This window comes from Corvus moneduloides, chromosome Z, assembly GCF_009650955.1.
Source record: "Corvus moneduloides isolate bCorMon1 chromosome Z, bCorMon1.pri, whole genome shotgun sequence".
Taxonomy (NCBI): Eukaryota; Metazoa; Chordata; class Aves; order Passeriformes; family Corvidae; genus Corvus; species Corvus moneduloides.
In genome coordinates this window covers 22,424,582-22,441,020 of record NC_045511.1, presented here as the reverse complement: position 1 = coordinate 22,441,020, position 16,439 = coordinate 22,424,582, and the positions used below count along the sequence as shown (strand labels likewise).

Below are 16,439 nucleotides of genomic sequence, written 5' to 3'. Positions count from 1 at the left end.
AGCACATTGTTATAAATAAAATACGTAATTCGTGCTATTATATATATAAAACTGAAATATAATTAGACCCTACAGAGACCGAGTTTCTAAATCCCTGCACCAGCCTAGCTGAGAGAAAAATTTCACAACACTAAAAGTATTTCTTTCACAATAAGTGAGGATTCCACCTAGGTGGGGTTAGATCTTATCACAGGGACATTTGCACCATGACGACTTGATCACCACACTCTGATATGTACATCGCATCTGATAAGGAGGACATTCCGGGAACTAAAAATAACTGTTCCGGGAACCAGAGATGGCCCATCCATCAGCAGAAATGGCCCACTCATCACCCAGGATGGACAATTCATCAGACCCAGGAAAGGCTTTGTGCAGCCCAACTCCGGGCCAAGAAAACTTCATGAATATGAGAAGAATAGAATTAATTCGGACTCTGCCCAAAAACTGTATAAGAAGGGACCAGCCAAAGCAGCATTCGCGAACTTGGGAGGTCTGGTGCGATAGAGATCAGATCTATGAGTGTTCACCCAGCTCCGACCCCGGGCTCGGTGCTGTTTTTCTCAATCGCGGCGTTTGAAACCGATATTTCGGTCGCATAATAAATGTCATTTCTTTATTAATTTTGATTCGGCAATTTTGTTTATATTAACATGGAGCAGCCATCAGATTGCTTATCTGCCCTGCTGCAGTTGTGCCTCTGTATCCTGGTTGAAGGATTTGGGTTTCATCATCATCATCATTGCTGTGTTCTTGACAGGAAGCTTTCTTTTATTTCTCAAATGTTGAGCGGAGCAGAGCTGGCAGCATCTATGAGAATGTCATTTGTGACATTAGTAGCAAAGTGGTATCATCATCTTGCTTTTCCAGCAAGTGTGTGCTCTACTAGCACCCTCCATGTGCTGAGTGTTTATTGCATTTGGTATTTTAATGTTTTTCCTCTAGGGTCAGGGTGCTGCTCCACCACCAGAGCAAAAGAAGACAGGAAGGTTTCTAAAGGTGACAGTGGACACTGCTGTGTTGATAACAACATCCCTTGGAAGCAGTAGGACCTCATCTCGTCCCTGCTCAGAAGCACCAGATCTCTTATAGCATGTCTGAAATCAGTGCCTTTTGATCTGATTTGTTTCCTTGAGATAAAACTCTCTCTGAGTTTTCACTCCTGAGATACTCAGCTGAACTTGCCATTTCTCCTTGATCCTCAGGATCAGATGAGAATATTGTTCTCCCTTTCTTTTCACTGCCATTTCTGTGTGAGGAAACAAAATTTCATCCCTCCTATTCCCATATTTCCCAGGGAATCCTGCAAATATATCTGGTTTGGGATTTCTGAAAGCTGGAATATGGTGCAGCCATTAATTTCACTGAGTTAGAGTCCAGATTTAGTGGTGGTTTGTTTTAAACAGAGCGGGTTGTTCAGAGCTTGGGGAAGGCATTCTCTTAACTGCTTTCTAAGTCAAGTAAACTGCTGAATTACTGCAGATTTGAAAAGATCTGGTACAGAATTTCGGAGACCTGGCACAGAATTTTTATGAGAAGTAGGGTAGTCCTGCAATGTAACTTCTTGTCCGCTATCTTATCTGCATGAGTGTCTGTAATCAAGCTCACACATTTACCCAGCTTTAAAACTTCAAACGTGATTTTCAGAGCAAAATGTGATAGAGAGTTGATAAGGCAGGGACATTTCTCCAGAAGTCATCAGCAATCTGCTGTGAGTGCTCACTCGCACTGGAGATCCACCCCTGGGGCTTTTCGAAGGAGAAGAAAGCTGCTTTCTGCAGCGTGTTAAACAAACAGCAGCAGTCAGTCCTGGCCTCAATCAGATATTAAGCTAATACCCCAGATTCTGAAAATTTTAACCTGTTTTGTGCTGCCACTATATTCACATGAGTGGCCCCAAACAGGTCAGTGTTTGAATCAAGTTGCTCATGAGTGAATTTGCAGGATTACCCCATAGATTCAGCATTTAACTAAAAATCATGCAGGTAATAAGTCTTCCAACACCACCCTTTTTTTTTTTTTTTTTTTTTTTTTTCCCTCCTTTTTAGCACTCATAGCCCTAAAAAGTTGCATGGGTTTAAAATTTTTAGATTTAGAATCATGTTATTTGAAGATAAATAATGCCCTTTTAAAAATGGTCTAAGTGTTTCTTATGGATATAAAAATAAAGTCTGATAGAAGAAATGTTCCTTAGAGAAGTTTTCTTGACTACAGGAGATTTCAGTGCTGCTGGAGTAACTGAAAGATCTGTTTCGAGGAAAGGCAAGGATTTAGCTCAAGAAAGAGGCTTCCCCCAACACAAACAGCTGCTTCTTGTCACATAAAACAGAAAATCTGCAACAGAAATGGGGCTAAAGTACAGAGTGAATAAAACTGCTGCTTTCCTGCAAACATCCCTCACAAAGTCTGGAGCAGAGGAGGATTTTCCAGCTCGTGATGCAAGAGCCGTGGGCTGGGCTGAAACTTGACATCAGGAGGAAATTGAAATCCAGCATTGGTGGAAGCTGCCTGTGATGCAGAGGTGAAGGCTGGATCCGGCTTGACGATCCGGGGAGGTGAGAGAGGGGGACAGCCCGTGATTCAAAGAGCGAGAGAAGCAGGAGTCCATGAGTGGCAGTGGAGGAGAAACACAGAGAAAGGGGCAGCCTGGCAAAACAGGAGGGCAGCCACAGCATGTGTAGAAGGTAAATAAGTAATCACAGTAAAATAAGGGGCAATTTGATTGCAAAACGCCTGGTTGCTGCTGCTTTCCTGGTCTGGCTGGGTTTCTTGCAAAGGGTATGTGCTGTTCTCGCCTCAGCACGTTTCCTATCCATTCCTGCAAGCCTTTACAGGAAACCTGGCTCCACAGCGATCTGCATTAATCTGAAAGCTTGGTTAAAAACTGTGAGTCAACTCCAAACACAAAGGAATTAGGTTTTTTCAAATGGTAATTTTTCTCTTCAAAGTAAAATATCTTTGTTATGTCAGGAAGTGGGAGTTCAGAGTCAGGCATGGCACATCTGTAAGATGCATGCTTGCTATGGGAGGGGGGATTGAAACCTAAAGATCTCTTGCAATTATCTGCAGAACTTCACATGGACTTCAGATTGCTTCCTTTACATGTTCTAGCAAGCTGCTAACACCTGCAGGTAACAGAGTTGCCAAAAAACCTTGGAGTACTTAAATAATTCTAATAATAGTTTCATATGTTAAGAGAATGGTGTGAAGTTGTAGAAGTAGGAAATAAAGAGGGATCATAATGGAGACTGGCTGTGTGATGAAGTGTAAACAAATCAGAAGTCAAATTAAATCCTATTTAATCTGACTCAGAGATGATTTGCCTCAACGTGACTTCTGTGGGGTTGCGGGGTGTTTTCTCCTGTGCTACCTGAATAGAATTTGAGCACTGTGCAGATGCTGCCAAGTTAATCAAAGGAATGTTCATTTGAGCACGAGCATGAGTTTTCAGGGATGAGTGCTCAGGGTGTATGCGAGGCTGCAGGTCACGCGGGACCCCATCAAACAAAATAGCGGGGCAGATGATCCCGTGTGGGGTGGACAGGGGAGGAAAAGGAACCTGCGTCTTGGCACTTGACCCCACGAATGTGACACTGGCTCTGTCCTTGGAGAAGGAGATTTAAGATACTGTTCTCCGGTTTCAAGTAAATCTCTTATCTAGGATCTATTATCCACTTTCCACCAGTTTGCTGAGGGATTGGAGTAATGAATCTTTCCATCACGTGCAGGAGAGGCTGACAGCAGCACTGCACCTCTCTGGCATTACACACTCTAATTGCAGGCCAGGTTTTCAAGGGTGCAGAGGTACCACGGAAGAGAGAAAAAGACAAAAGCCAAGATTCCAAAAAAAAGATGGGCAAGGAGCAGATCAGATAAAACACAACAGAGAAAATGCAGCTTGTTTCATGGGCAAAAAGAGAATACTCAGCTATTCCTTCAGGAGTCAGAAGCCACAAACACAGGCTGCAGTAATTGCAATTAATTGCACTCCAGAGGGATGATGCAGCACCCACGGCCTATTACAGCTTTGCTTTGAAGAACAAAATTACTCCCCAGCCACCGACTGGACCTGTGCTCAGCACTGTTTGGCCAGGAGGGTTTTTTGCATATAGCTCCTTTCTAAAACGACTTTTCCACAGGTAAATCAGATTGAAAGATTTGATGGACTAATTAAGCATAGTATTTTAAATTAACAGTAACCAAACAAGTCGATTTTTGCTCAAAAATGATCCAAATTTTAGACAGAGCCAAAATAAGCTTGGTTTAGGATGAACATACAGAAGCACCTAAACCTGTTTCTAGAATAATTCTAGTATTTCTAGAGCAAATCAATAGGTATATGAATTGTGGTTTTGAAAAACTGCAACTATTTTGGATTAAACTGTTCAAGGACTACAGGGATTTTAGACCACCTGTTTTGGTTTCCTCCAAATCTAAATCTCTGCTTTTGCAGAGTGATTTTATTCTTGGCTGTTATTATGTTTACTTTAATATTAACTTATTTTTAGGAGTCCACTTCAGGCATAAGTGTTTTTATAAAGTATTGAAAACCAGCGGTGCTTTCTTGTGAGGAAAAGTGATAAAATGGGAATAGTCAGGATTTGCATTTATATAGCATCTTCCCTCACAGGATATGGAGGTGCTTTGAAAATACCAAGTTTCCCAAGATCCAGGGAATTTTCATTAAAAGGTTGTGTGATAGCAACAGAGCTGTCACTGACTACAGTGAATACGTTGAAGTAGATGCACCTAGGATCCTCAGAACCCCCGGATTTATATGGGAAAAAAACTTGGAAAAATGGAAAACAGGCTGTCTCATTAAATAAATCAACTGTTCATTCTGGGGAGCCATGCATGGAGAGAGGGACAATCTCAAGTTGTTGCAAAGTTCCCAGATAGAGCTTTGGTTCTATAGACCATATTGTTATAGGGTTGAATTAGAATAACCCCTTTTTTGTTGAGTTTGATGAATTTACGTCTGCCTCCTCTTCCAAACAGCTTTTACTTGGAAACTGTTTTTTAAATTGGTGCATGGGAGGCTTGCTAGGTCACTGAAAGTGACAGACTAGAGGTGTAATCAATAGTTCATTTCTGGGAAAGAGTGAGCCAGAGGAGGTGATGCAGGACAGGTGAATTGCTCTAATGGGATTCAGAGTCACAGAACAGGAAAATGACTGTTTATTGTGTTTACACATCATCATCATCATCAGTTCTAACCCTTAGTGTTCATTTATTAACTTTCCAATTATTTCCCAAAGAAGTTGGATGCATTTGCCTTACAAAACTCTCAAGAATGTGATTCTTGCTATTTGGGATTAAGACATGCTGTAAGATATATAAATTTATTGATTATAACTGTCAATGCAGTCTCTGTTAGGAAAATTATCTTTAATTAGTACAAAAACTCCACCTCAGTAATAATCTCACTGAGTCACTGGGTCTTACTAGCAAGGATGTGGAGCCACCGAGGAGCTTCCAGCCCCCTTTTCCAAGAACAGGAAGAGAAGTACATCTTCTGAAGTGAAATCTCACACTAATGTCTTTGACCTTTAAAGTCTGAAGTTCTGGTGTGATAAGTTTAAACTCTGATAGTATTTTTGGTGTTCTTAGCTACTCGTGTGGTTTCAGCAAAATGCCACTTTTTGGACCTCTAAGACTGGGCAGATGAGCATTTCTGGTTTGTGAACTCAGTTATATATATCCCAGCTTGAAATCTCAGAAGGAAATAGCTGTTGACCTGTTTTTCCTGGCAATGTGAGAACTGTGTGCTCAGTTATCAATTCTGTTTTGCTGCTACTCTTGTCAATATCCTGTACGTGATTTTGCAAGTAAAAATTATGTGTGATCAGCTTTGTTGGAGGGACTGTATGTTCCATGTGATCCTGGCAAGCTGTCAATATTTTGTAGCTCCCAAACTATCAACTGCTGTCTTTTAAAGAGCTTTCTTATTTTTCAGCAATACTCATTTTACAGTTAATTCCCAAATTCCATTACTTTTAAGATTTAAATTCTGATTTATTTTTCAGTGTCCTAGTAATTTTTCCTATCAATAATCCATCCTTGCTAAAGTCACGTAATTTATGGCATTTCAAACATGCAACTTTCTGTTCTGAACAGAAAAGTAGGTATTATTCAGTTTTAGTGGATGTATATGTTTGTACTTACTGGTGTAAAGGTAACCACATATGGGCTAAGAACTTCAAGTTCAATGATAACTGAATTTTGGAAGTAACGTAACAGCTGGTGGAATTTTCTTAGCATGGGCAGCTTCCTAGACCTGCAGCTGAAAGTGATGCATTTCCCAGTCAGGCAGCTAGTAAGAAAAATATCAGTTTCAAAGAGCAGGTTCAAAGCAGCGTAGATGCCTGTCCACTTCACACCTCAGTAGATCTGTTTGGCAGGAAGGTTTTATTAATGTTGAAACCAAAAAATACTGCTGTGTTATATGTTGGAGTAATTCACAGCTTCTGGTGGCCTATACTCTGGAATTAAAATCACCAAAAAAACCCCCAGGATTGTTGTTATTTGCAAAAAAAGATTGAGCTCAGCACAAGTGACTTGGCTCCTTAGCTTTTTACCTAAGCTTTTCATAATTCTTAAAGCTTGGAACAGAGTGAGAGGTATAATAAGTTAAGTAAATTAATCTAATCTGCAGCACTTTTCATTTTCTGACCAAAAAAAAAAAAAAAAAAGTTTACTTAGGGCTGAAAGCAAATTGCTCATGGTCACAGACCACAAAACTCACCAGATTTTCTGGTCCACAAATCAAACTATTTTTTATATGATTTTTTCACTGTTGATTAATTTTTGGCAGCACTAAATGGATAGAAGGAAAGAAAATCCGTCCTTACACAAATTACTGAAGTTTTGTGGAATTTCAAGGCAAATTTATTAAGTGGACTCCTGGGAGCATTCATTCAACATTACAAGAGGCTGCTGGGAGGAACTGTGGAAATTCCTTGGAGATACTCAGACCTTCACTGGAGAAGGCTCTGAGCAAACTGCCACAGTTCCAGGGTGGGCCTTCTCCAAATGACATGGAGTAGGAATAGAGGATCACCAGAATCTCCTGCCTTCAATAAATTGTCCCTGCCTGTGGCAGGGGTGGATTCAGATAGGATGTTAGGAAGGAATTCCTGACTGTGAAGATGCTGAGGCCCTGGCACAGGGTGCCCAGAGCAGCTGTGACTGCCCCTGGATCCCTGGAAGTGTCCAAGGCCAGGTTGGATGGGGCTTGGAGCAGCCTGGGATAGTGGAAGGTGTTGCTGCCCATGGCAGGGGGTGGAACGGGATGAGCTTTAAAGTCCATTGGGACCCAGCCATTCTGGGATTCTGTGATGAGTTGAGAGCTCTTGCTTCTTTACAACAACTAAGTGAGATTAAAACTAAATAAAATAGAGTATCTTCCTAACATCCCATCTAAATTGCTCTTCTTTTAGTTTAAAACCATTCCCCTTGTCCTGTCACTATCTGTCCTTGTAAAAGTTGCCCTTCATCTTTTTTATCAGCCCCTTTAGGCCCTGCCAGGGGCTCTGAGCTCTCCCTGGAGCCTTCTCTTGTGCAGCTGAACACCCTCAGCTGTCCCAGGCTGGCTGCAGAGCAGAGGGGCTCCAGCCCTGGAGCAGCTCCGTGGCCTCCTCTGGATTGGCTGCAGCAGCTCCAGGTCCTTGTGCTGTTGTTCCCCAGGGCTGGAGCAGCTCTGCAGGTGGGGTCTCACCTGAGTGGGGTAGAGGGGCAGAATCCTCTCCATTGACCTGTTGTCCATATCTAAACTGGCCATTTAAGCGCTTTCCGTAGTCAATGAGGAGACACAAGCACACCCAAGGGCTGATTTGCCTGACTGGATGCCTTAAAAAGCAATGAACTTTTCCAGAGATGTCTGCTCTCCTCTGCTGTTTATAGCATGTGTCTTCTGAACAGCTTTTCTACAGATCTATCACTGAGAGAGCTAACATTCCATCAGAAGAATTCTGGCTTTTGTGCACCACAGTCATGTTCTGAAGGGTCCCAGGGCACATTTCAAGCTGGACTTAATTTTTTATAAATTTCAGATCAGAAAAAGCACAGAATATATCCTTGATTAGATGTATATGTAATAGTGGTATGAGGATAGAGCATTAATCAGATTTTTTGCCACTTTTAATATACTATGATTTTTTTTTTTTTTTTAAATCTTTCTGTGTAATGTGACATCCAGAAAATTTAGTTCCCATTATTTGCAGTAAACAAAGCAGAGGCAGGTAAAGTAGTCTGCTGCCTAAACTCTGGAAGGTGAACCTGTGAAGAGGGGATGTTGCGATTGTGAACTTTAGGATCCGAGTACTTTTTTTTTTAATGCAATATTTTTTTTGTCAGAAGGTAGTCTGATAGTTTAATGTATTATTTGCAGTTTAGATATTTGAGTGAGTGGACATTGCATTACTATTTTGCATGAAGAACTATCAGTGTAAAACAAAAATAGGGCTTGTAGTTTTCCTTAATCTACATATGGGATGTTCCACTGGTTCCCAGGGAAACCATTAAGGTAGGATTTGAAGAGCACAAATGAAAAAATATGATGAAACAGTGTTGGAGGCAAAATCTCTTATAGAAGCCTCTGAGAGTGAGTGAGTAACCCTAACTGGATTTGAGGTGGAGATTCTCATTAGTGAATGAGGACCTAAGGGTTGAAGCTAAGAGAATGCAGAGTATTAAATGATACACAGAGAAGTAATTTTAGGGACGTGACGTAATGTTTTCAGCCTACATAATACTTTAATCCTCAGACCTACTATTCTAAAACTATCAGCTGGTGTTAATCAGGAATGCTCACAGCAGGGATTGAAATGGCCAGTTCACTCCTTTTATTCCAATCAAATTCTGCTCTCAACCACACTGCTGTCCTGTGTACTTGTGAAGGTAGGATTTGGTACATAATTTGATCTTCTTTTGACTACAAGCCAAATGAAAAACTGCATTTGACTCACTTGCTGTACAGGCTGGTTAAATTTCCCTCTAGATATTCACTAGCCTGCATAAATCCCACCATTCTATAGGTGATTTAGAATGTGTTTTCAGTGTGTTTTTAAGAGATCTGGACAGAGCTGAGTCATTATTCCTAGCCTTGTCCTGCGCTGGAGCAGTTCCAGAGGATGGGGGATTTTTCAGTCTGGCTGGTTCGTGGTTGTGCCTCTGACTCCCAGGTACCCTCTTGTCCTCTTCCGGCTTCTCCCGCTGAGTTTTCCTTATGCAGGACAGGAGGGATCGTGCTGGGCTTCTGGCTTAGTCCCTCCTGGGGACAGGCAGGAAGGCAGGCAGTGGGACACTTGCTGAGTGACACAATTTTGACATCACTGTCCTTAGGTACAGGGAAGCTACATCTCTTTGCTAACTGAAATGATGCTCACCATCCTTCCTGAATCAGGTGATCTCTTTCCTTGAGGGTGGAAGGAGCTGCCTGAGTATCAAGATAAGCAGAGTCCTTGCCTCTATCAGTAGCTGGGCTCTGCTTTTGCTCATAACAGATGACTGTCCAGACTCTCAGAAAGATCTATTGCCCCCTGACGTGAGGTCAGCTCTTGGGCAGTGCTCACAGTCAGTGGCTGTGCATTGCTGTGTGAGCCCTTTCCGAGCCACACAATGAATTATGTGTCTTATTTTTGCTGGGCAGGAACAAATCATAATAAGTTGTCATAGCCAGGACTGGCCATTGCATAACCACACTAAAGGTCCTTCAGCCCAAAGAGGGACTGAAAGGCTCATAAGCTTGATACCAGTTCTGGATGTTGAAAGTTTGCCCAGCTGGACCTGATGGATCTGGTTCTCTCTTTCACAGGATCCCAGAATCCCAGACCTGATAAGGTTGGAAGGGACCAGAGGGGGTTACGTCTGGTGCCACCTCCCTGCTCCAGGAGGGCCATCCCAGAGCACAGGGCACAGGAGTGTGTCCAGAAGGGACTGAAATATCCCCAGGAAGGGAAGCTCCACACCCTCTCTGTTCAGGGCTCTGTCGCTGCCCAGGGAATTCCTGTGCAGGGGAATTCCTGGGCTCAGGCCCTGCCCGGTGCTCTGGTGCCACTGCCGGGCCCCGGAGCAGAGCCTGGGCCCTGCCCTGAGCCCTCCCTGCAGCCAGGGACACCCAGGGCTGAGGGCCCCTCTCAGCTGGGGCTCCTCTCGAGGCTGAGCAGCCCCAGCTCCCTCAGCCTTTCCTCACAGGAGATGCTCCAGTCCTTTCATCATCTGTGTCATCTTCCCCTGGGCCTACTCTAGGGGCTCTCTTTGCATGGAAGAAGTGAAGAACACCTCTGTCTGCCTGTTTTCCTTTGCTGGAACATCTCTTTCTGACCCATATTAAAAATCTCTGCTGCACGCTGGCATGCCCTGGACTTCCCAGGGGATGCTGTGCACTTTTCCCTGTGAAGGGATGCTGGGTGGACACGCAGGAGCTGCAGTGCAATAGAGCTTTGCAGTGGGTAAGGCTCATAATCAGTGTTGTTCTAAGGGTTTTCAGTAATGGAATGTCATGGACGAATTTTTCACCCCCTCTAACTACATGATATTTCATTTTTGATCAGAGATCCTTCCTTTTCAAGAGTTGATTCCTTTCCAATTCACGGTTGAAGGCTTAAAAAATAAAGTTCACATCTCGTTAGCTTATTGTCATGTTGAGAACTCATCCTCTGAAACTCAGAGTCATCATTTTGCCTGAATCCCACATTCTATAATAGGGAAGAGTTTGTGCCCTTCAGAGTGGCCTTAAGTAGCAGTCGCACAAAGAAAGCCATCAGATGCCATTAGCAGCCTTCTGCTGGATTAATGGCCAGCAAATTCTGGTGAAGATGCCTGGAGCTTTCTAGCATCACTGTTGTGACTTTGTACATAATTGCCCACGAGCAGCTATACAACATCCAGCTCTGTTACACAACATCCAGCCCAGCACAGCCCCTGCACCTCCCTCCCCACATGCCCATCCCGAGGGGACACAGCGCAGCAGCAGCTCTCCTGTGCTTAAAATCTTACATCTCTACGCTGGTCTTGGGCTTTCTGTCCTGGACACTTTTGTGACACTTCTTTGTCCTCCTGCCGACTTGAAGTGGACTGGCTTTGTTGGAGAGCCAGCCCGTGGTGTGCAAAAATAGAGATGTGGTGCGATGCTCTCCAAAGATTTCAGTGGGGCTTTCTTGAGAATGCCACAAGTCACTTTTTCAGGCCATCACTCTGCAAACACTTTCAGCTGACAGGAAGCAACACCACTGCCAGAAGTGTCCAGCCTTCTCACCCTTCATCTCCAAATTCCAGTGTAACATCCACACACCCTCTCTCCTGTTTTTTGGGTCTGTTTTTGTGTTGGGAAACTGATCCATTGAAAACTAACCTTTAAAATTATTTTCCTGCTGGGTTTACACTAAACTGGATTACCTCTCTGTTAGTCATGGAAACCCCATGCAAACACTAATGCTGTACAAGATGAGGAGCAGTGCAATAACAAACACAGGTGGCTGAGAGCAGGACAGGTTTGATTTTTCCATTGATATTCCAGTTTAAGCCAGTATGTAGTGCTTGTAATAATGCAGCTTCATGTTTCCTTCATTAAAAAGCCATTCTGCCCTGGCACACCATGAACTTTTCCATAAAATAATGTAGTCTGGAACAGCTAGTTGGAACTGTTTGAGAAAATGGTATATATTTTTTTATTATTATTTTTAATTAGTGCCCATTAGACCAGATGCTGCACTTTTATTAAGCAACTGTGCAGATGTACGAGAATCAAAGAAAACCCTATCTGCACCTAAAATATAATATAACGATATAATTTAGTCTCTTCCAGAGTCAGGAGATGCTGTTTTACCCTGGGGTAACTTGCAAGCAAGTGCACAGACCAGGCTGCAGACGCAGAAATTGTGAGGGGAGGAGGAGAGGCCTTTGACAACCTCCCCAAGCTGAGAGGCAAAGGTCAGAGAGGGGAAGGGAGCTGCTGTACTTTGGATGTTCGACTTGTCAGGATTTGTTTAGTGAAAAAAACAGCAATATTTCCCAAAGCTCCTCTTGTGGTCTCTGGGCATATCTGTTATTTTCAGAAAATGAACTAAAATAACAAAGAAGGGAAAGTTAACTCCCTAACATCCATCACGGAGAAGGAGTCATGTCCATTTCTGGTTATCACATTCTGACTATGATGGGGGGAAACACCACCCCCCCCAGTCCACCCTGAACAAAGATGTTCCAGTAGCAAGTTTAGAACAGGATGATACCATGGAACCTTTGCAAAACAGGATCTGACCAGCTCCTGGGAATGTCTTACACCCACCTCAGTGCCTCTGATACTGATGTAACTCATCTTTAACCTGAGCAGGATTTTCAGAAGGAAACCCAGATTTTTAACAGTGATAACCTGGTTGGAACCAATGGAAATTCCAATTACCTTCCTCTCTTACCTCTCACCAAGCATCTGTAAAAGAGTGGAGCCCAAGCAAAATGAGTGTGGGGTTTGAGACACCAACAGTTCCACCAGGCCTGAAACAGGAATGGGAGCAGGGAAAACGGGACAACGTCACTTGGAAGGGAGCAGAAACTCACCTGCACTAAAAAATATCTTCTAAAGAGCACAGTCTCTTGTGCTTGCTGCCAATTGTACTTGATTAATCAGGTTTCTGTGGAGGTGTTTTCCTTCGCTCCATTCCTAACAGCATATTTTTCCATAAGTGATCTGAAACTTGTTGCAGATAATTCATTGCCTGTGAGATCATGACTCTTCCAAACCGTTGCAACATTTTGCCCCCAGAAACTAAGAAAATTCTGGTTGAAAAAAACCACATAAATACCTTTCCAAGGCATCAGTCCCACAAAGGTGTTTGTTCTTTTAAAAGTAATCATTGTATCCTCCCCACCAAAAAAGGAGGGGTTGGATTTCAACTGGATTTGCTCCTGTGGAGCTGAAGTTTTCCTGCTGGAGTCTATTAGGTAGTTCCAAACCAGAGTGCATTTCTGTGCCACACACCTGTTCCAAGAGCTCCCCCACCTCGATACAGACAGCTGCAGCAAAAAGCCCCATTCACTCTGGAGAAAACACATTTTATAATAGCATCCCATCCCCCAGCCAGACGGGATCAAGCTGAGGCAGCTGCAGTCCAGGTCCCATGAGAAATACTACAAAAAGTGCAATTAAAATAATTAGTTAATGCCTTTTTATCTGGGATGGTAACAAATAAGGAAAAGAGCTTGAAATAGCTATTCTACTTATCAGTCCAGTATGGTATTGGATGCTTCCCAGGGTTGCTCTAAGCTTTCCCTGGGGTTTTAAAAGCTTGTGGGTGGTGCTTGGCCACTTGCTGGATTAAGGATCTCTATTACTGATGGTAACAGGGGTAGGTTAAAGCCACTTGAGCAGTAGATTTTGCTGTGAGAACAAAAAAAAAAGTGAGTCTGAGTTGATAATAAAGTGATTTAGATTCCCATTCCTCCCCTGGAAATCAAGATTGCCTCTCATTGATTTAAGTGTGTACTGGCTCAGGCTCTGATTAAGCAGAATTTGCCTGATGATTCAACTTTACGGGGGATGCACAAACAAAAAATACATGGCCAAATACATCCCTGGCGCAACTCAGTGAAATCTGGCATTTACCCAGTTGTTAGCTGCTTGTTGTTTGAGGGATTCTCTGCTAGCCTTCAAATGGTGCAATAAATGAAGATTTCTTTTGCAGGCATTCTAACTCCTTTTATGGAAGTGTTCAAGGCAAATAAAGTAGTGTACCAGGAACTTTAGCTCCAGCAAACTGTGTTTGTTATTGCCACAGCAGATGATATTATTCTGCAGCCAAGTGAGATGGCCAAAGGGTGAAATAAACCTAAAAACCAGGGCAGACTCTCTTAATAATCTTTAGATCCTCTGATTTCATTCTGAGATTTCATCCAGGGGGCCAAATTACGCAAATATTAGTATTTTTTCATTTTATATTCCTGTCGTCATTCCCTGTCATCCCTGTGGGGTAACCTGGAGGTCGGGCATCTTACTGAAGAACATGAAAATATGGAATAATATTGAATAATAAATGCTTCAGGTCATGCAAGCTGTCCCTGTCTCTCACCTTCTTGGCAGATGAATACAGAATAGCTGAGCTGAGGGAAGTATGAGTGGCTCACACAGTGATTTTGAGGTGTTTGCATGCAGTCTGTGAAGCTGTCAGTGATCTTTTCATGGATCATCAGAGGAGTTCTTGAATCTAAGTATTTTGCCTTGTGACAGGGAGGTCCAAAAGCTACTTTCTGTATAACTGGGCATTTCCTTTTTATAGTTTCAAATTATTTCATTTTCCTTGCTTTTAAAAATCTTCCAGTTCTTGGAGACCTGTTATTTTGAAGTATCTGATTCTCTTACGTTGTCTGGAAATGTAACACCCCCCTTCTCCTCATCCCGGCTAATTTTTTGATATCACTGAGGGGGAAGAAGTACCCAAGGTTTGCTTTGTTTTCCTTTCGTCTGTGAGTGGAGGGTTAACAGCAGAAGTAGGAAGAAGGGTTAGCAAAGGAGAGTGCTAGTCATGTGGACAGAATGCCAGCAGCAAAACTGGCACAGGTTGTTCCATTCGCATGAAGTAAGTTTTATTCATTTGCTGATGATCATCTACAGTAGCTATGGGAGAGAAGCAGGAGAACCAGAGTAAAAGTGGAAATCTGGGTAAAATTCTGCAGCTTTGTCCCCCTTCATGGTAGGTGGCTGCAGGAAATGTGATTTTCAGTGGCATTTGCTGGATTTAAGACTGGCACTTTCAGTGGATTAAATATCAAGGGGAAAACAATCATAGCTCACTTCCTAATGTTATTTACCTGACATCAGCTTGTTTCCTTGCTGTTTTCACACTTGGCCCTCTTGCCATCCCACCTGCAGCTGAAATGGTCATCCAAGGCTCCTGCTATACTCAGGAAAGAAAAAGGTGTTTTTGGGATGTGACGCATTTGACATATGTTTGGGACACTTTGGGATTAAAAGAGCTGTTTTTCTCTATGGAGTATGTTAACTCAGTCTCAGCTGGGTGCCTGGAGGGTTTTGGTGAATGTAGGCACATTCATTGATGGTGAGAGTCAGGTGCATCTCTGTTCAGTGCTATGAACACCAAGATTTCCTGGTTTCCATGGGCTGTGTATGATACTTGCCTATCTTCAGCAGGCATGTCAAGGAGTTGAAGATGGGATTGCGTAGGGAAGTGGATCCTGTGCTCAGGATCAGGTGGATCCTACTCTTGCAAGAGCAAGATCTTAGGATCTTAAACTGGCAAAATCATATATTAAAAGGCAGTGGGGTTATTTTATTTTTTTTGCCTTTAAGCAGTAAGTGGAAATTTGTCCTTGTTCCTTCTGCAGTACACCTGCCAGGCCAGGAAATGCTATGATTGCTGGTTCAGAAATGAGGGAAGAGATGCTGAGGAGGGCAAAGCATCCACCTGCGCTGTATGTGGAGTGTGGGGTGAGCTGACTAAGTGGCAGATGACTCCCCCTCAGCATGCAGATGTCACAGTTCAAGTGCTGAAAGCAGCCACGCTATCAGAGAAGTCCTGTCCTACCTTGCCAAGCCAGCCTGGAGATCTCAGTACTGTGCTGCAGCTGTGCCTGAAGTCAGGAAGGAAGCCTGGTAAAACATGGAGCTGAGCCCAAACCTACAGCTAATTAGCAAATGATAGTTAAGGCTGTTGTCCCCACTCCAATGAGGATAAATATGGACTAGGTTTTTGGCATGCTGGGGGGAAGTTTGGGGTTTTACATGGAAAAAAAGACTGGATAGTTCCACAAAAGTACAAAAAAAATTAATGATTTTTTAATTGAAACTTTTACATTTAATAATAGTAACCTATTAAAGCCAGTGGGGTATGAAACACTTAGAGCTGTCATTTGAAATCACCTTGGATGGATATTGAACTATAACTTTTTGCAGCTGTGTAACTTTTCTCTAGTTGCTGGGGAGATAAAACTGTTAACAGGAACACATTAAGTTCTGGAGCACAGATGTGTTGTGATGGGAGAGTGGAGATTGCAAGGACAGGCACTGGATATAGAATGCAGAGTTAATGGCTTTTCTGCTTATTTTAGTGGAGGTGATCTGCTCGTTCCAGGCAGCAGCTGGTTAACTCAAGTCTGGAACTGTGCTCTGTGTAGGGCTGATCAGAGCTTGCAGGGATTTGCCAGGTGTGTGGCCCAGAGCAAGGTGTGTATTCCTATGCTGACTGTCTTAGCTAAGGTCATGTGTCACAGTACAGTGTTTGTTGTGAAAACACTGATTTTTGCAGTGCCAGCTGGTTCTGCTTCATCAACTGGAAGGAGACGTGCTGAGGGAAAATGGTTTGTCCTTCCTTTGCCCAGAAGGATGCTGAATGTACAGATCTGAACTGCAGCTTCCTTGGATTTCTGAGCCAAACCTGTAGTGGTATCCGAGGTGAGGGGATAGCACCTGAGCATGAGCTGCCAGAGGG

General features: G+C 43.1%; 1 protein-coding gene across 4 annotated transcripts in view; it reads left to right on the top strand.

Annotated features, from left to right (window-relative positions):
• Positions 1-2,500: 2,500 nt before the first annotated feature.
• Positions 2,501-16,439, top strand: part of ST8SIA5 (ST8 alpha-N-acetyl-neuraminide alpha-2,8-sialyltransferase 5) — a 68,728-nt gene continuing 54,789 nt past the window's right edge. For 2 of the 4 annotated variants that reach the window (XM_032095979.1, XM_032095974.1), the window contains exon 1: positions 2,501-2,684. In XM_032095979.1, coding sequence (XP_031951870.1) covers positions 2,674-2,684 — 11 coding nt within the window. In that variant the 5' untranslated portion in view covers positions 2,501-2,673. Of the gene's footprint in view, positions 2,685-8,875; positions 8,899-16,439 lie in introns of those variants that run through there. The other 2 variants (XM_032095980.1, XM_032095976.1) reach the window with 2 other exon arrangements.